The sequence below is a fragment of the Tamandua tetradactyla genome, chromosome 5 (assembly GCF_023851605.1).
Source record: "Tamandua tetradactyla isolate mTamTet1 chromosome 5, mTamTet1.pri, whole genome shotgun sequence".
NCBI lineage: Eukaryota > Metazoa > Chordata > Mammalia > Pilosa > Myrmecophagidae > Tamandua > Tamandua tetradactyla.
In genome coordinates this window covers 92,109,004-92,129,796 of record NC_135331.1, presented here as the reverse complement: position 1 = coordinate 92,129,796, position 20,793 = coordinate 92,109,004, and the positions used below count along the sequence as shown (strand labels likewise).

At 37.9% G+C, this 20,793-nt stretch overlaps 1 protein-coding gene and 1 long non-coding RNA gene across 10 annotated transcripts in view; one reads left to right on the top strand and one right to left on the bottom strand.

Annotated features, from left to right (window-relative positions):
- FKBP5 (FKBP prolyl isomerase 5) overlaps window positions 1-1,932 on the top strand; it is a 172,064-nt gene extending 170,132 nt beyond the window's left edge. For all 8 annotated transcript variants that reach the window (XM_077161580.1, XM_077161581.1, XM_077161582.1 and 5 more), the window contains one exon: window positions 88-1,932. In XM_077161580.1, the coding sequence (XP_077017695.1) occupies window positions 88-192 (105 nt within the window). In that variant the 3' untranslated portion in view covers window positions 193-1,932. The remainder of the gene's footprint in view (window positions 1-87) is intronic.
- The window catches only part of LOC143684538 (uncharacterized), a 117,298-nt gene that overhangs the window by 24,144 nt on the left and 72,361 nt on the right, over window positions 1-20,793 (bottom strand). The window lies entirely within an intron of this gene.

The following is a 20,793-nucleotide window of genomic DNA, read 5'->3' as shown; positions in this document are numbered from 1 at the left end:
TGATAAATAGCCTAGAGGAGCCAGTCATCAGTTGAACATTTCACTTCTTACGTCTCTAACCTCCTTCATTTCTTATTCCTTCCTCAGGAAGAGGCCAGTAAAGCAACAGGCAAGAAAATTGTAGGAGTCAGTAATGAAAAAGAAACAAAAAGTCAAGCAATGGAAGAAGAAAAACCTGAAGATCACGTATGACACCACGCTTCGGAGGGAAGAGTCCTAATGAACTCAACCCCCTCCTTAATGGGCTTTCACCCAACTCAGGACTAAACAGTGTTTAATGTAAAGTTTGTTATAGTATATGTGATTCTGGAAGCAAATGGCAAAACCAGTAGCTTCCCCCCCAAATCCACCACCCTGCTGCTGCCCAGTGTATTCATTGAGTGGGTGGCATGGGACCACTCCAGGTGGGACAAAACAAAGAAATGACTGTTGGTTTGGCAAGACTGAACCAACAGCTTAAGTCCAGCTCATTTCAGTTGATGTCATTTTCAATATCCAATTCAGGGTCCCTTGAGATAATCGTATCAAGTTGGGATGTCTGTTTTGTTTCACATTTGGCAACATTTAATTGAACTTTGAAAGTACTGCAGAAAGCTGAGAAAACTGTTTAATGAATTTCTCCTTTCCTATAGCTAGGTGGGATGGAGAAAGGAAGGGACGAGTTTTGTATTTTAAATGACTGAAGTGCTACCAAATGCACTGAAGTGCATTTATAACCAACAGAATCCACAGTCGAGGGGTCTGCTATCCCTTCAGGTACAAGGTAGCAGCATAGACTTGAAAGCCAGACCCTCAGAGGCCACCTGCTTGCTGACTTTGCCTCTGTCCACACTCCCTTCTTAGAGCAGCCTCCTTGTGAGGATGGGTTTCCACCATGCCTAGCTTGTCCCTAGAGGAGGAATTCTGTCATCGCTGAAAGGCCCTTCAGCAGTGATAAAGAGCAGACAAGAGTTCCTGGATTAGCTTTCCCTATTTTGGATGAGGTTCTGCAATGCTGAAATGTGAACATAGCAATCAGAATTGTTCTTTTACCTCCTCTGTTCCTTCTAGGAAATAATATCGAGTATAGTACTGCCTCCTAGCATTGCTACTGTTCAGTTTCTTACTTCCACTCTAATCCTTGCTATTAAGAATTTAAGACTTTTAGACCTGGAGTGGATTTATTTACATCGCCATTTAGGATAGATGCAGCTTTGTCTTCTTTTTTTTTTTTAAATGACTGGCTCATAAACATATATATGCTGGTTTATGGACTTCATTTACACTCCTATCATGCAAACAACTTTTGATTTTTTTTACTAATTTGCTTAATTTTTGAAAACAAAATCTGTGGAGTTGAAGAAAAAAAATTGGCTCCTTTTTGACTTTAAGAAAGGTTTTACTTACAGATTTGACATGTAATAGCTTTCTTTTCCTGTGCAGATCTAGCTTCTTTTCCAGTATGAGTTGTAAAAAGCAACTGAATGTTTCAATTCTGCTTCCCATGTAGGTACATCTAGTCTAAAATCCCCAGTATTTGGGCATTAAATAGGGCAAGTCAAAATAAATATGAGCAGGTAACTGAATTTTAGGTAACTGAATTTTAGACTTTGTGGATTACATGAGAGAGACTGAGCATGGCTTTACATTCCTACAACCTAAGAATCGCTCATGGGAGTGCATTTGGCAACCCAAGAAACCATTCACTTAAACCTGGGACATCTCACTTTCCTCAATCTTAAAGTCACACTGGCAGTTATATTTTAGATTAGTTTTTGTTTTTATAGCTTTTTAGTAAAAACACTTTCACTATTAGGTTAGGATCCTCCCCCCCTTAAAAACCTAAAAATGAAGTTGTTTCTTTTTGTACCAGTTTTCTTCTCCACTGAACAAATGGAATTAAATTGTGAGTTTTTTCCTTTAATGATAACTAAAACCTTTCCCAAATTCTCATTTACTCTTTTGTCTTTTTTCATGAACTCTTTTAAAAACCCCAATCTCACATAGGAAATATGAAAAGCAAAAACTGATTTTGCTTATTTGCTTAACAGTTTAGTACTTATAGCTCTATTGTCTAGAGCATGATTCCAGTGAGGCCAAGATTAAGATTTGATCCCGAAAAAGGCCAGTTGGCCGTTTGTAGGCAACAAAAAAATTTTTCCAAAACTCAGATTATCCCACCTGTCTCCCACGTGTGTGTTGTGGGTCACGGGGAGGTGGGCAGGAGTTCGGGGTGAGGGGTGGGAATGGTTCTGAGTTAGTGCTTATGAGGCACCCATCACTGTGCAGAAGAAGAAAATTCATATTCTTGTATCAAGTTCAGTAGTCTTAAACAATTTGTATAGAAACCAGCAGATGTCTTTGAACCATCCTAAAGACTGCATATGCAGTAGTAACTCAACCATATGAAAACTTCAAAACATTTTTTGAAAAAAATTAGATGTACTTTTTGTGCCCCGTAAATAAATAAATTTTAAAAAAAAAGTGATTTCCATGGTTTTGCTTAAATAATATTTAGGAAGATTATTTTAGTTGGAAAACTCTAGTGGGACCAAGGTAAAAAATGAGATATCCGGAAAATTGGGCAAGAGACAATATTTTCATGCTCTTTAATATTTATAACCTTAAATCAACATTGGAGTAAAAGTAGTGGACTTATGTATCTTGGTTAAAATAAACCAAATAATCAGGAAAATAAAAAGGTTTATTTTTTTTACTAACCAGTAGATATTTCACCTTTTTAACTGATTTATTAAAGGTAGATTCATTTTGAGAAATGAAGAAATTTAACTCTGCCCTTTAATAAATATGTGAATTAGCACCTAAGCATATCTGAGGTGGTACTTTTCTTCTTTGTTGAGTAGCATAATTCATTTGCTATGTCTTGATATGTGCTCTGAAGGCCTAAGGAGATGATGTTACATATACCTTGAATCCTAATTCACACTCCTGAGTTCTACAGACAGGTCATTATGGATAGGTTCAAAGCACCCTGTATTCCTTATGAATTTTTTGCCTTCTCTCTGAACTTAGATCCTGTTTTAGTTTGCTAAAGCTGCTGAAATACAATATTCTAGATATGGGCTGGCTTTTAACAATGGTAATTTGTTAGTTTACAAGCTTACAGTTCTGAGATTATGAAAATATCCAAATCAAGGCATCATCAAAAGATACCTTCTTTCTCAAGATAGCCTGCTGGCGATCCTGGACTCCTCTTACAGATGGCAAGACATGTGGTGGCACCTGCTGGTTTCTCCCTTCTCTTCTGGGTTTCATTGCTTCTGGCTTTTATGACTTCTTGTCTGTTTCTCTGGCTTTCTCTCTCAGCTTCTGTGTCTTTCTCTACATCTGAATATCATCCTCTTATGAAGGATGCCAGTAAGGGGGTTAAGACCCACCCTGAATGAGGTGGGTCACAAATGGGAAGATCTTACTCATCAAAAGATCTTGTTTACAATGGGTTCACACCTATAGCAATGAATTAACTTTAAGAACATACTTTTTTGGGGTCCATAAACCCTCCAAACCATATATTCCTTCCTCATTGCTGTTATTTGGGAATGAGATAAATCCCTCTATTTACATGTTTTTTTTTTCCTAAGCAAATAACCATTACACTGGATATTGAGGAGGTAGAGAAAAATTTCCTGCTCTCAATTTGTGATCTCAATAATTCAGAGGCAACATGCACAATCTTTGAACATGAAATATCAGTGAAGAGCTTTGTCCATACTTTCTGGCCTTTTAAGCAGTACTTTGAATTTCCTCTTTTAGTGTGGTGGCTTTAGAACCTCATATTCTCTGAGACTGGCAATCCTGGGACACTGTCACCAATGTTGGTAACAAAATGCCTTGAATCTTTTTTGAAAATTTTTTATTAATTAAAAAAAATTACAAGAAAGAAACACAATCATTCCCAACACATGCACTCAGCAATTCACAATATCATCACAAGTTGCATATTCATCATCATGATCATTACCCAGAACATTTGCATCAATTCAGAAAAAGAAAGAAAAAAACTACAGAAAAAAAAAAGAAAAAAAAATTTTACATACCATATCCCTTACCCCTCCCTTTCATTGATCACTAGCATTTCAAACTAAATTTATTTTAACATTTGTTCCCCCTATTATTTATTTTTATTCCAAATGTTCTACTTATCTGTCAACAAGGTAGATAAAAGGAGAAGCAGACACAAGATTTTCACAATCACACAGTCACATTGTGAAAGCTATATCATTATACAATCATCATCAAGAAACATGGCTACTGGGACACAGCTCTACATTTTCAGGCAGTTCCCTCCAGCCTCTCCATCACATCTTGGATAACAAGGTGATATCTACTTAATGCGTAAGAATAACCTCTTGACTCTATTTGGAATCTCTCAGCCATTGACACTTTGTCTCATTTCACTCCTTCCCCTCTTGGTCCGGAAGTTTTTCTCAATCCCTTGATGCTGGGTCTCAGCTCATTCTAGAGTTTATCTCAATCCCTTGATGCTGGGTCTCAGCTCATTCTGGGATTTCTGTCCCATTTTGCCAGAAAGATCCGCACCCCTGGGAGTCATGTCCCAGGTAGACGGGAAGGGTGGTGAGTTTGCTTGTTGTGTTGGCTGGAGAGAGAGGCCACATCTGAGCAACAAACGAGGTTCTCTTGGGGGTGACTCTTAGGCCTAATTTTAAGTAGGCTTGACCTATCTCCTGTGGGGTTAAGTTTCATATGAATAAACCCCAAGACTGGGGGCTCAGCCTGTAGCTTTGGTTGTTCACACTGCTTGTGAGAATATCAAGAATTTAACTTGGGGAAGTTGAGTTTTCCCCCGTTCTCACCATTCCCCAAAGGGGACTTTGCAAATACTTTTCCACTCACTGATCAAATCACTCTGGGATTCATCAGGGCATCATCTGGACAAACCAACAAAATCTCACATCCTGTACAAAGTTCCATGTACTTAAGGTGTTCAACCAACTATCTACATAAGTTATATTAGGAGATGCACTAGTCAAAGTATAAATTTGTACCAAATAAACATTTTTTGCTTTAGTCTCACACATAAGTTGAAATATTTTTTTGTTGTTGGTATTTTGAATTTTATTCTTATGAGTAATTCTTTAATGTACATGAAATTTATTATTTCAGTATGCTTTGTGATCAACATCTAGTTCTATATATTTGTTCACTTACTTAAGGTGACACTCACATAAGACACAATTTGCCATTTTAACCATATTAGAGTGCAGAGTTCAGCAAAGTTGTACAGTCATCACCAATAAGTTGAAATTTTAAAATATTAATTACCATCTATTTTCAGCACACTGCAGTAATGACATTCTTTTGTTCTTCCTCATGCAAAAACACTTTTTAAATTTGTACATTTAGTCACTGTCATTATACACTCTAGGCATTCCTAGATTATTCCATCTCAATCTTTATCGTCTATCTTTCTTTGTGATTTCACTTATGCCCCAGCCCTCCTCCCTCTATCATTCTCATATGCAGCTTCATTCAGTGTTTTAACATAATTGTATTACAGTTAGGTAGTATTGTGCTGTCCATTTCTGAGTTTTTATATTCAGTCCTGTTGTACAATCTGTATCCCTTCAGCTCCAATTACCCAATATCTTAGCCTATTACTATCTCCTGATGATCTCTGTTACCAACGAAATATTCCAGGTTTATTCACTAATGTCAGTTCATGTCAGTGAGACCATACAGTATTTGTCCTTTTGTTTCTGGCTAATCACACTCAGCATAATGTCCTTAAGGTCCATTCATGTTGTTACATACTTCATAGCTTTATTCTGTCTTACAGCTGCATAATATTCCATCTTATGTAAATGCCATAGTTTTTTTAGCCAACCGTCTGTTGGACATTTTGGCTGCTTCCATCTCTTGGTAATTGTAAATAATTCTACTATAAACATTGGTATGCAAATGTCCGTTTGTGTCCTCGCCCTCATGTCCTTTGAGTAGAGACAGCATTTAGATGGGTCTTGTTTTTTAATCCATTCTGCCAGACTATGTCTTTTGATTGGGGAGTTTAATCCATTAACATTCAGTGCTATTACTGCATGGGTAGTACTTTCTTCTACTATTTTTTCTTCTGGATTTTATATGTCTACTATCTTGCCTTCTGGATTTTATATTCCTTTTTTTTACCTTTACTCATAGTCTTCCTTCCTACACTCTTCTCCACACCTCTCTCTTCTGTCTTCGTATCTGTCTATAGTGCTTCCTTTAGTATTTCTTGCAGAGCTGGTCTCTTGGTCACAAATTCTCTCAGTGATTTTTTTGTCTGAAAATGTTTCAATTTCTCCCTCATTTTTGAAGGACAATTTTGCTGGATATAGAATTCTTGGTTGGCAGTTTTTCTCTTTAAATAATTTAAATATATCATCCCACTGTCTTCTTGCCTCCATGGTTTCTGCTGAGAGATCTGCGCATACTCTTACTGGGCTTCCCTTGTATGTGATGGATTGCTTTTCTCTTGCTGCTTTCAAGATTCTCTCTTTCTCTTTGACCTCTGACATTCTAATTAGTAAATGTCTTGAAGTACATCTATTTGGAGCTATTCTCTTTGGGGTATGCTGCACTTCTTGGATCTGTAATTTTAAGTCATAAGAGTTGGGAAATTTTCAGTGATAATTTCCTCCATTAGTTTTTCTCCTGTTTTCCCCTTCTCTTCTCCTTCTGGGATACCCACAACGCATATATTCGTGCGCTTCATATTGTCTTTCAATTCCCTGAGTCCCTGCTCATATTTTTCCATTTTTTTCCCTACATTTTCTTTTTCTTGTTGGATTTCAGATGTTCTGTCCTCCAGTTCACTAATCCTATGTTCTGTCTCTCGAAATCTACCATTGTAGGTTTCCATTGTTTTTTTCATCTCTTCTACTGTGCCTTTCATTCCCATAATGATTTGTTTTTTTAGACTTTCAATTCCTTCTTTTTGTTCTTTCCTTGCCTTCTTCATATCCTTCCTCAATTCATTGATTTGGTTTTTGATGAAGTTTTCCATGTCTGTTCGTATATTCTGAATTAATTGTTTCAGCTCCTGTATGTCATTTGAATTGTTGGTTTGTTCCTTTGACTGGGCCATATCTTCAATTTTCCTAGTGTGATTTGTTATTTTTTGCTGGCGTCTAGGCATTTAATTACCTTAATTAGTTTATTCTGGAGATTGCTTTCACTTCTTTTATCTAGGGTTTTCTTGCTGGATGAATGTGTTGTCTGTCTGTTCTTTGACATTCCATTCAGCTTTATCTGGACCTCTAGCTTAACTTTTGTTTAACAGAGGAGAATTTTTCAGTTCTTGTTTCCTTGTTTCTTGCCCTGCTTGTATGGTACCTCCCCCCCCCCCACACACACACACACACCCTTAGGAGGGTCTGCTTAGATGTTATAGACCCCAGCCAGATTTTCCCAGACCAAACTGGCCTCCTGTCAGGAAGAAAGAGTCACCTGCATCGGTTTTCTCTGACGGTGAGACCCAGCAGGTTGAAAGACTTTCCTGTGAAGTCTCTGGGCTCTGTTTTTCTCATCCTCCCCAGGATGTGGCGCTTTTCTGCCTGCAGGTCCCACCAGCGTAAGATGATGTGGTACCTTTAACTTTGGCAGACTCTCCCTACTGGGGGAGTGGTGGAGACAGAGGAGAGGTTGTAGGCTGGTTTTTTTTTTTTTTTTTTTTTTTATTAATTAAAAAAAGAATTAACAAAACAATTAGAAATCATTCCAATCTACATGTACAATCAGTAAGTCTTAATAACATCACATAGTTGCATATTCATCATTTCTTAGTACATTTGCATCGATTTAGAAAAAGAAATAAAAAGACAACAGAATAAGAATTAAAACAATAATAGAAAGAAAAAAAACAAAAAAAACAAAAACAAAAAACCTATACCTCACATGCAGCTTCATTCAGTGTTTTAACATAATTGCATTACAATTGGGTAGTATTGTGCTGTCCATTTCTGAGTTTTTATATCCAGTCCCGTTGTACAGTCTGTATCCCTTCATCTCCAATTATCCCTTCTCTTTTTTTTTTTTTTTTTTTAATTAACGGAAAAAAAGAAATTAACCCAACATTTAGAGATCATACCATTCTACACATGCAATCATTAATTCTTAACATCATCACATAGCTGCATGATCATCATTTCTTAGTACATTTGCATTGGTTTAGAAGAACTAGCAACATAACCGAAAAAGATATAGAATGTTAATATAGAGAAAAAAATAAAAGTAATAATAGTAAAATCAAAACAAAACAACACAAAACAAAACAAAAACCTATAGCTCAGATGCAGCTTCATTCAGTGTTTTAACATGATTACTTTACAATTAGGTATTATTGTGCTGTCCATTTTTGAGTTTTTGTATCTAGTCCTGTTGCACAGTCTGTATCCCTTCAGCTTCAATTACCCATTGTCTTACCCTGTTTCTAACTCCTGCTGAACTCTGTTACCAATGACATATTTCAAGTTTATTCTCGAATGTCCGTTCACATCAGTGGGACCATACAGTATTTGTCCTTTAGTTTTTGGCTGGATTCACTCAGCATAATATTCTCTAGGTCCATCCATGTTATTACATGGTTCATAAGTTTATCTTGTCTTAAAGCTGCATAATATTCCATCGTATGTATATACCACAGTTTGTTTAGCCACTCTTCTGTTGATGGAGATTTTGGCTGTTTCCATCTCTTTGCAATTGTAAATAATGCTGCTATAAACATTGGTGTGCAAATGTCCGTTTGTGTCTTTGCCCTTAAGTCCTTTGAGTAGATACCTAGCAATGGTATTGCTGGGTCGTATGGCAGTTCTATATTCAGCTTTTTGAGGAACCGCCAAACTGCCTTCCACAGTGGTTGCACCCTTTGACATTCCCACCAACAGTGGATAAGTGTGCCTCTTTCTCCGCATCCTCTCCAGCACTTGTCATTTTCTGTTTTGTTGATAATGGCCATTCTGGTGGGTGTGAGATGATATCTCATTGTGGTTTTGATTTGCATTTCTCTAATGGCCAGGGACATTGAGCATCTCTTCATGTGCCTCTTGGCCATCCGTATTTCCTCTTCTGAGAGGTGTCTGTTCAAGTCTTTTTCCCATTTTGTAATTGGGTTGGCTGTCTTTTTGTTGTTGAGATGAACAATCTCTTTATAAATTCTGGATACTAGACCTTTATCTGATATATCATTTCCAAATATTGTCTCCCATTGTGAAGGCTGTCTTTCTACTTTCTTGATGAAGTTCTTTGATGCACAAAAGTGTTTAATTTTGAGGAGTTCCCATTTATTTATTTCCTTCTTCAGTGCTCTTGCTTTAGGTTTAAGGTCCATAAAACCGCCTCCAGTTGTAAGATCCATAAGATATCTCCCAACATTTTCCTCTAACTGTTTTATGGTCTTAGACCTAATGTTTAGATCTTTGATCCATTTTGAGTTAACTTTTGTATAGGGTGTGAGAGATGGGTCTTCTTTCATTCTTTTGCATATGGATATCCAGTTCTCTAGGCACCATTTATTGAAGAGACTGCTCTGTCCCAGGTGAGTTGGCTTGACTGCCTTATCAAAGATCAAATGTCCATAGATGAGAGGGTCTATATCTGAGCACTCTATTCGATTCCATTGGTCGATATATCTATCTTTATGCCAATACCATGCTGTTTTGACCACTGTGGCTTCATAATATGCCTTAAAGTCAGGCAGCGCGAGACCTCCAGCTTCGTTTTTTTTTCCTCAAGATGTTTTTAGCAATTCGGGGCACCCTGCCCTTCCAGATAAATTTGCTTATTGGTTTTTCTATTTCTGAAAAATAAGTTGTTGGGATTTTGATTGGTATTGCATTGAATCTGTAAATCAATTTAGGTAGGATTGACATCTTAACTATATTTAGTCTTCCAATCCATGAACACGGTATGCCCTTCCATCTGTTTAGGTCTTCTGTGATTTCTTTTAGCAGTTTTTTGTAGTTTTCTTTATATAGGTTTTTTGTCTCTTTAGTTAAATTTATTCCTAGGTATTTTATTCTTTTAGTTGCAATTGTAAATGGGATTCGTTTCTTGATTTCCCCCTCAGCTTGTTCATTACTAGTGTATAGAAATGCTACAGATTTTTGAATGTTGATCTTGTAACCTGCTACTTTGCTGTACTCATTTATTAGCTCTAGTAGTTTTGTTGTGGATTTTTCCGGGTTTTCGACGTATAGTATCATATCGTCTGCAAACAGTGATAGTTTTACTTCTTCCTTTCCAATTTTGATGCCTTGTATTTCTTTTTCTTGTCTAATTGCTCTGGCTAGAACCTCCAACACAATGTTGAATAATAGTGGTGATAGTGGACATCCTTGTCTTGTTCCTGATCTTAGGGGGAAAGTTTTCAATTTTTCCCCATTGAGGATGATATTAGCTGTGGGTTTTTCATATATTCCCTCTATCATTTTAAGGAAGTTCCCTTGTATTCCTATCTTTTGAAGTGTTTTCAACAGGAAAGGATGTTGAATCTTGTCGAATGCCTTCTCTGCATCAATTGAGATGATCATGTGATTTTTCTGCTTTGATTTGTTGATATGGTGTATTACATTAATTGATTTTCTTATGTTGAACCATCCTTGCATACCTGGGATGAATCCTACTTGGTCATGATGTATAATTCTTTTAATGTGCTGTTGGATACGATTTGCTAGAATTTTATTGAGGATTTTTGCATCTGTATTCATTAGAGAGATTGGTCTGTAGTTTTCTTTTTTTGTAATATCTTTGCCTGGTTTTGGTATGAGGGTGATGTTGGCTTCATAGAATGAATTAGGTAGTTTTCCCTCCACTTCGATTTTTTTGAAGAGTTTGAAGAGAATTGGTACTAATTCTTTCTGGAACGTTTGGTAGAATTCACATGTGAAGCCATCTGGTCCTGGACTTTTCTTTTTAGGAAGCTTTTGAATGACTAATTCAATTTCTTTACTTGTGATTGGTTTGTTGAGGTCATCTATGTCTTCTTGAGTCAAAGTTGGTTGTTCATGTCTTTCCAGGAACCCGTCCATTTCCTCTAAATTGTTGTATTTATTAGCGTAAAGTTGTTCATAGTATCCTGTTATTACCTCCTTTATTTCTGTGAGGTCAGTAGTTATGTCTCCTCTTCCATTTCTGATCTTATTTATTTGCATCCTCTCTCTTCTTCTTTTTGTCAATCTTGCTAAGGGCCCATCAATCTTATTGATTTTCTCATAGAACCAACTTCTGGCCTTATTGATATTCTCTATTGTTTTCATGTTTTCAATTTCATTTATTTGTGCTCTAATCTTTGTTATTTCTTTCCTTTTGCTTGCTTTGGGGTTAGCTTGCTGTTCTTTCTCCAGTTCTTCCAAATGGATAGTTAATTCCTGAATTTTTGCCTTTTCTTCTTTTCTGATATAGGCATTTAGAGCAATAAATTTCCCTCTTAGCACTGCCTTTGCTGCGTCCCATAAGTTTTGATATGTTGTGTTTTCATTTTCATTCGCCTCGAGGTATTTGCTAATTTCCCTTGCAATTTCTTCTTTGACCCAGTCGTTGTTTAGGAGTGTGTTGTTGAGCCTCCACGTATTTGTGAATTTTCTGGCACTCTGCCTATTATTGATTTCCAACATCATTCCTTTATGGTCCGAGAAAGTGTTGTGTAAGATTTCAATCTTTTTAAATTTGTTAAGACTTGCTTTGTGACCCAGCATATGGTCTATCTTTGAGAATGATCCATGAGCACTTGAGAAAAAGGTGTATCCTGCTGTTGTGGGATGTAATGTCCTATAAATGTCTATTAAGTCTAGTTCATTTATAGTAATATTCAGATTCTCTATTTCTTTGTTGATCCTCTGTCTAGATGTTCTGTCCCTTGATGAGAGTGGTGAGTTGAAGTCTCCAACTATTATGGTATATGAGTCTATTTCCCTTTTCAATGTTTGCAGTATATTCCTCACGTATTTTGGGGCATTCTGATTCGGTGCGTAAATATTTATGATTGTTATGTCTTCTTGTTTAATTGTTCCTTTTATTAGTATATAGTGTCCTTCTTTGTCTCTTTTAACTGTTTTACATTTGAAGTCTAATTTGTTGGATATTAGTATAGCCACTCCTGCTCTTTTCTGGTTGTTATTTGCATGAAATATCTTTTCCCAACCTTTCACTTTCAACCTATGTTTATCTTTGGGTCTAAGATGTGTTTCCTGTAGACAGCATATAGAAGGATCCTGTTTTTTAATCCATTCTGCCAATCTATGTCTTTTGATTGGGGAATTCAGTCCATTGACATTTAGTGTTATTACTGTTTGGATAATATTTTCCTCTAACATTTTGACTTTTGTATTATATATATCATATCTGATTTTCCTTCTTTCTACACTCTTTTCCATATCTCTCTCTTCTGTCTTTTTGTATCTGACTCTAGTGCTCCCTTTAGTATTTCTTGCAGAGCTGGTCTCTTGGTCACAAATTCTTTCAGTGACTTTTTGTCTGAGAATGTTTTAATTTCTCCCTCATTTTTGAAGGATAATTTTGCTGGATATAGGAGTCTTGGTTGGCAGTTTTTCTCTTTTAGTATTTTAAATATATCATCCCACTGTCTTCTAGCTTCCATGGTTTCTGCTGAGAAATCTACACAAAATCTTATTGGGTTTCCCTTGTATGTAATGGATTGTTTTTCTCTTGCTGCTTTCAAGATCTTCTCTTTCTCTTTGACCTCTGACATTCTAACTAGTAAGTGTCTTGGAGAACGCCTATTTGGGTCTAATCTCTTTGGGGTGCGCTGCACTTCTTGGATCTGTAATTTTAGGTCTTTCATAAGAGTTGGGAAATTTTCAGTGATAATTTCTTCCATTAGTTTTTCTCCTCCTTTTCCCTTCTCTTCTCCTTCTGGGACACCCACAACACGTATATTTGTGCGGTTCATATTGTCCTTGAGTTCCCTGATACCCTGTTCAAATTTTTCCATTCTTTTCGCTATAGTTTCTGTTTCTTTTTGGAATTCAGATGTTCCATCCTCCAAATCACTAATTCTATCTTCTGTCTCTTTAAATCTATCATTGTAGCTATCCATTATTTTTTCTATGTTTGCTACTTTATCCTTCACTTCCATAAGTTCTGCGATTTGTTTTTTCAGTTTTTCTATTTCTTCTTTATGTTCAGCCCATGTCCTCTTCATGTCCTCCCTAAATTTATCGATTTCATTTTTGAAGAGGTTTTCCATTTCTGTTCGTATATTCAGCATTAGTTGTCTCAGCTCTTGTGTCTCATTTGAGCTATTGGTTTGTTCCTATGACTGAGCCATATTCTCAATCTTTTGAGCGTGGACAGTTATCTTCTGCTGCTGGCGTCTGGGCATTTATTCAGATTTCTCTTGGTGTTGGACCCAGCAAGGTTGTAATATTTTTCTGTGAAATCTCTGGGTTCTGTTTTTCTTATCCTGCCCAGTAGGTGGCGCTCGTGGCACCCGTTTGTCTGCGGGTCCCACCAGTAAAAGGTGCTGTGGGACCTTAAACTTTGGAAAACTCTCGCCGTCCTGGGGGTTCGCTAGCCGAAACGGCTTGAGCCGGCCCGGGGTCCGAACGCAGGGAGGGTTGCTGGTCGCCACAGCCAGGGAAAGAGCCCGTCCGAATTTCCTAGTCGGCCCTGGGCAACAAGCGTGGCGGGAGGGCGCCAGCGGCAGCGGCCCGCCCGAGAGAGTGCACGTTCCCCGGGAGTCACGGGTTTGGAAGGGGCCTCCCCCACCCGTCACCGTTCTCCGCGGCCTGGGGGTTTCCGATCCAATTCTCTCAGTTGGTCCGGGGGCTGCGCGTGGTGTGGGCGCCAGCCGTCTTTGTTTCAGGGGACCGCCTCTCCAATTCTCCCAGCCGCCCGGGAAGGGGGAAGGGAGTAACTCCGGCCGCTTGCCACCCCGCCCGGTAAGGCCCGCGCGCCTCGGCGATCTCACCCGAGCTGCTTCTCTCAGCCAGCCAGCCGTTCCAGGATGGGGTACGCTGTCTTTTTTATCTCTGTTGTGGCTTTGGGCGCTTTCTGTATCGTTTCTACTCCCCTAGTAGGTGTCCTGGAGAAGAAACTAAGATCTGCGCGTCTTACTAAGCCGCCATCTTCCAGGAAGTCTGTAGGCTGGTTTTAATGGCTTCAAATTACCAAGCCCTGGTGTCTGAATTCCTTGAGGGAGGGATTCCACCTGAGTTGGGCTTTACCCCTCCCCTGGGAAGTCATAGACTCCAGACAAGCTCCCAAAGGAGCTCACTTCTGCCTATGCCTGGGGCAGTTGCAGCCTGAGAAGTCCTCCCCTATATCCAAAGGCAGTCAAGCCTTTGTAGAAACACAGCCACAAAAACCTCTGTTTCCTTTTTTTTTTTCCCCCTTTTTCCGTCAGCCCTGCCCCCTTGGTGCCGGGGCAAAAATGAGTGACCTCCACTTTGACCAGATTCACCTAAGCTGGGGGCCTATTTTTAGTAGTCAGAATTTGTTAATTAATTCCACAATTGGCATTTGATTGTGCCCAGTCCCTGCTGCTGGTTAAGTTCCTTTCCTTTCCCTTCTGGGAAGCAGCCTGTGGGGGAGGGGCACTGGCCGCCACAGCTTTGGGAACTCACGGTTCTGTGGGGGCTCACAGCAAGTCCAGCTGGTCCAGACTGGGGTATGCTGTGTGTCTGGTCACTGACGTGGCCCCAGGAGCTGTTCTGTACTGTTTCTATTTAGTAGTTGTTCTGGAGGACAAACTAAAATGCACGCATTGTTAAGCTGCCATCTTGATCTGGAAGTCCAAAAATGCCCTGAATTTTAACTGATTAGTTAAAATCTTGAAACTCTGAACTCTCCAACTCATCTGAATATTTTTCCCATCATCTGGCTACTTACGCATTTGAACAGTAGTGACTGATAAAAGTGCACTAATAAAAGGACACTACTGGTTTGAAATCAGTTTCTTGGCACCTTCACTGTTACCCTTCAGATTTTTATCTCACATAATCTGACAGGATTTCTGAGGGAGGCAGGGGCTGGGTATGAAGAGAAAGAGCAATAATTTAGACACTGCTATTTATATTTCTCTCTTGGCCTGTAATTTCACATAATCTGTGTGTATGACCCTAATAACATTGCAAGAACTTCACTGACTGTAACTCCCTGAGAGACTTTGAACAGCACCCTGTAGCAGCTGACTGCTACCTATGGATGGAACAATACATGGAATAGCCCAAAGTGCTGATATTCTCTGTCTTCTAGGGATGAGGGGAGGACCGAGAAAGATGAGATTATGAAACCACAGTCATCCAGGTGTCTTGATAACAACAATTCCAAAATAGTGGCTCTTCTAGTCTGAGGCGTGATTCTTCTGGCATGTGGAATGGGATGTCCTTTTGATCCCCCAAACGTGGCTCCATGTACTTTGAGACAGCTTTGCTTCTTAAGCATGCTGTGAATTGAGTTAAGGAACAGTGTTTGGGATCTTATCTTTTCAGATCCTCTTCCCTATGTATTAGCTCCTCTCCACTCACCACCTGGAATCCTGATTGGAAGAAGAAAAGGGAAAAGATTTTCCCTTATAAAAGTATCTCACATACCTGTGGGAATGTAGAGTCTAAGGTCTGTAGGGAAGGCTGCAAGCTGGTGACTCTGATGAGGGTCCTCAACAAACTCTTAAGAGAGGCTGGCTGGGCAACCATGGGGATAGAAGAGTCCAAAATCCATAGGGCAGGGAAAGGTCTGGATGAACTTCACAGGAGAGGCTGCTGGCTGAAGTAGGAAGAAGTGACTCTCTTCTGAATTCTCCTTAACAGCCTTCCAGTGATTAGATTAAACATCACTCGTTGCAGGGGACACTCCCCTTAGCTGATTGCAAATGTAATCAGCTGTAGATGCAGCCAACATAATCATGATTTAAATCCATGAAATATCTTCATAGCAACAAACAGGCCAGTGCTTGTCCAACCAGATGACCAGGCACCACCACCTGCCAAGTTGACACATGAACCTGACCATGATACCAAACAAACAAAAATTCAGCAAATGGTGCTGCAATAAGGTGATATTCACATGGAAAAAGAATGAAATGTGACCCCTGCCATACAGCATACCAAAAAAAAAAAAAAATCCTTCCTCTTCAATCTCAACCTGAACCCATCACCCTGCAAAAATACCTAATGCCTCTTATTTCTCAGTATTCCTATGGTACTGTGTTCCGAACCTATTTTCTTCTCACTGCCGTAAACCTCTGTAGCCTTAAGTGCCAACTTCTCCAGACTGCTGTTACCATTAATTCATCCATCTACTTTCCCACTTCTAAAATATTGTCAAATCTTATATGCTGGTCTCTTTATTTTTTTGGACGTATTCTTTTCATTTTAATTCCTTTACTGCCATTTTAGTGTGGTTTTGAGCAGGGAAGAAATGAACATTTGTGTTAAGTCCATCACTTTTAAATGATAACGTTTAAGTATTAATCCTAGAATGTATTTGTGTGTCTGGTGTAAGGCAAGGATCTAATCATAGCTTTCTCAACGCAACTTACTGCTTAGTCTTTTCTTTCCTTCATGGTTTGTAATACCACCTCTGCAATATCCAAACTCTTGTAAGTTTGGGATTTATTTCTAGGCCTGTCAGTTGTGTTCAATTAATCTATATATCTATCCCTGTGCTGATACCATGGTTTTAATCAACATGGATTTATAGCATTTTACTAGCTAGCAGAGCAAACTTTATTCTTATTCTTCAATGTTGATTTGTTGACCTTCTGATTTGAATATGTTGAAATAAAATTAGCATTTACTCCCTCTTCTCAAGTATGGCATGCACCTACTAGACATATATAAGCCACTTCACCCAAAAACAAAAGCATTCTAAAGTGCTCATGGATAATACTCCAGGATACATCATATGATAGATCATAAAATGTCTCAATTTTAAAATATTGAAATCATATGAAGTATCCTCTCCAAACCCAATGGAATGAGTTTAGAAATCAGTGATGGGGGTAACTGGAAGATGTACAGATATATAGATATTAAACAACACACTCAAACAACCAATGGGTCAAAGAAGAAATCATAAGATAAATTAGGAAATATCTTGAGATGAATGAAAATGAAAACAAAACATACTAAAATTTGTGGAGATAGCAGAAGTGGCACTCAGGAAACTTTGTAGCTATAAACACTTGCATTACTCATATTAGTAACCTAACCTCGCATCTATAGGAAATAGAAAAGGATGAACAAACCAACCCAAAATGAGCAAAAAGAAGGAAATAAAGATTAGATGAAAGAGAGAATAGAAAAACAGAAGAAAGAATCAATGAACCTAGAACTTGGTTCTTTGAAGAGATATAAAAATTGACAAATCTTCAGCTAGACTGCCAAAGAAAAAGAGGACATGTAACAGAAATCAGAAATGAGAGAGGGGACATTACTACCAACTTTACAAAATAAAAAGGATTAAAAGAAGATATAAACAATTATACACAAAGAGATGACCTAGATGAAATGGACAAATTCCTAGACAATCTACCCACACCAACTAACGAAGAAAGAAATTTCAACAGACCAATAACAAGTAAAGAGAATGAATTATAATTAAAGACAAAAAAACAAACAAACAAAAAAAAACTCCTGGCAAAGAGAAGTCCAGGATCAGATGGCTCCACTGGTGAATTTCGCCAAACATTCAAAAAACAAATAAACAATTCTGCTCAGACTCTTCCAAAAACATACTTTCTAACTCATTCTATGAGGCCAGCATCACCATAATACCAAAGCCAGATAGAGATACCAAAAGAAAAGAAAATTAAAAACCAACATCCTTTATGAATATAGATACAAAAGTCCTCAACAAAATATTAGCAAAATGAATCCAACAGCACACTGAAAGAATTATACACCATAAACAAGTAGGATTTATCCAAGTTATGCAAGGGTGTTCAACATAAGAAAATCAATAAATAATACACCACTTTAAGAGAGGGAAGGAAAAATAGGACGATCACCTCAATTAATGCAGAAAAGGCATGACAAAATCCAGCATATATATATATATTTTGATAAAAACACTTGGTAAATAGGAATAGAAGGAAACTTCCTCCTCATGATAAAGAGGATATATGAAAGAGCTAACGACATACCCAATGGTGAAAGACTTAGAGCTCTCCCCTAAGATCAGGAACAATACAATGATGCTTGCTATCACTATTGCTGTTCAACATTGTACTGGAAGCTCTAACCAGAGCAGTTAGGCAAGAAAAATAAAGAAAAGGCATCCACATAGTAAAGGAAGAAGAAAAACTCCCTATTCAATAGCTTGATCCCATATATAGAAAATCTTGAAGAATCTCCAAGTAAACTACTAGAGCTAATAAATGAATTCAGCAAAGCAGCAGGGTACAAGATCAATGTGCAAAAATCAGTTTTGTTTCTATACAGCAACAATGAACATTCTGATAAGGAAATTAACAATTCCTTTTTAAAAAGCAACTATAAGAAGCCATGCAGGAGACCCGGGTTTGATTCTCGGTCCATGCACTTCCCCAAAAAGCAAACAAGCAAGCAAAACAAAGAAACAAGCCAAAATTCAACAAATGGTGCTGCAATAATGGATACTCACATGGAAATATAATGAAATGTGACCCCACCTAGCATACAAAAAAAAAAGCAACCATTAGGATCAAATACCTAGGAATAAATCTAACCAAGGATATAGAGGACTTGTACACAGAGAAATACAAATTATTACTGAAAGAAATGAAAAAGACCTGAATAAATGGAAAGATATTCCATACTATTTGATTCAAAGACTTAATATTTTTGAAATATCACTACTACCCAAAGCAACACAGATTTAATGAAATCACAATAAAAATTCCCAATCGTCTTCTTTGCTGAAATGGAAAAGCTAATCATTAAATTCATGTGGAAGGGCAAGGGACCCCCCAAAACATCTTGGAAACGAGGAATAAAGTTTGAGGACTCACACTTCCCAATTTCAAAACCTACTGCAACGTTAACAGCTAAAAAGCATGTGAAAAGATGCTCATCTTTATTCCCTATAAGAGAAATGCAAATCAAGACTACAATGAGATATCACTTCACACCTATAAGAATGGCTGCTATTAAACAAACAAGAAACTAGAAATGTTGGAGAGAATGGAGAAATTGGAGCACTCATTTACCAATGATGGGACTGTATAATGGTACAGCCACTGTGAAAGACAGTTTGGCAATGCCTCAGAAAACTAAATACCAAGTTATCCTATGACCTGGCAATTCCAAAACTCAGTATATACCCAGAAGAGCTGAAAGCAGTGACATGAGCAGACATAGGCACACTGATGTTCACAGCAGCACTATTTACAATTGCCAAAAGATAGAAACAATCCAAGTGGCCATCAACAGAAAAGTAGTTTAAAAAAATGTGGGATATACATACAATGGAATATTATTCAACAGAAAGATGAACTGAAGTCCCGAAGCATATGACAATGTGGATGAACGTTGAGGACATAATGCTGAGTTAAATAAGCCAGACACAGAAGGATAGATACTGTATGGTCTCACTGTTATGACTCGGTAAAGGTAAACTCAAAGGCTTATAATGTAGATATAGGGGACCTAGAGAAACACAGAAGCTAGAGATTGGTGAATGGTTACCCAATGAGGCTGAACTGACAGAAGTGATGGTAGTTCATTAATGGGTAATAAATAACATTACCATATTGAAGGTGACTATGATTGAAAGGGGTTATACAGAGTCATGTATCCCACCAATTAACTCTACAATTATAAATAAGTTCTTCCATGAACTACTTCAAAGGTTTGATCTTGTACAAAGAGTCAGTAGTAGAGGGGTAGAGGAGGGAAAACTATTGCATGCCATGTTCTGTATTTAACAGGAAGACATCAAGAGTACTACAGCAATATCAAGGGCTAATAATTGAGGGGGGTGACAAAAGATAGGGGGAGGTTTAGATTTGATATTTGGTGAGGCTGTGCTTATTGATTGTCTCTTTGGACCAATGAAAACTATCTAGAATTGAGAATGCGAAGATTTTACAAATAAGTGAGGACAAATAAGTGGGAGATGTGGATTATTTAGTTTGAACATTATCCATGATGCCCAACAGATCAAGGGGGACAAAGGGCACAATGTTGTAGAAGCAGAATGATGAACTGTGATGTATACATATGATGGAGTGACTTCAAAAAGGAATGAAGTTGTGAGTATGCAATGAAGTGAATGAACATTGAGAATATTGTGCTGTGCAAAACTACTGGAAACAAATGAACAAATATAGTATGGTCTCTTTTAGAAAATACTTATAAGAAAACTGGAGCCTAAATTGTATGCTCATATAGCAGTCACATTTCTTCTGGAGTTGTGTTCTAGAATCTGAGATGCTGTTCTATAAGTGTATAAGTTGGTATTTCACTGGAATGTGGGATACCTCTGTGACACCTAATACAAAGAACTGGTATTCTGCAGCTCTGAAAGTCAGTAGCACTACATACAGCAATTGTTTAAGTAACCGAAAAAGAGATCAGGCTTCAATTAGAAATAAAAATGAAGCCAATCTGGTGAAATTAAGGTAAATCTGAATACAGGGCAAAGGATGATTGGGTATGTATTCTTGACCTTCACCTTCTATATGAGACCAAAGGCATAGAGATTTACTGTGTCTAGAACCTAATTTAATGTCACACACAATCTAAATCAACCTGTTTGGATAGCTCATTTTAACAATCTAAACAAGAATGAGGTTGTAATTCGATATGGCTTAATGTAATACCCAGACTATGGTAGGCTGATAATTAAAAAGTATTG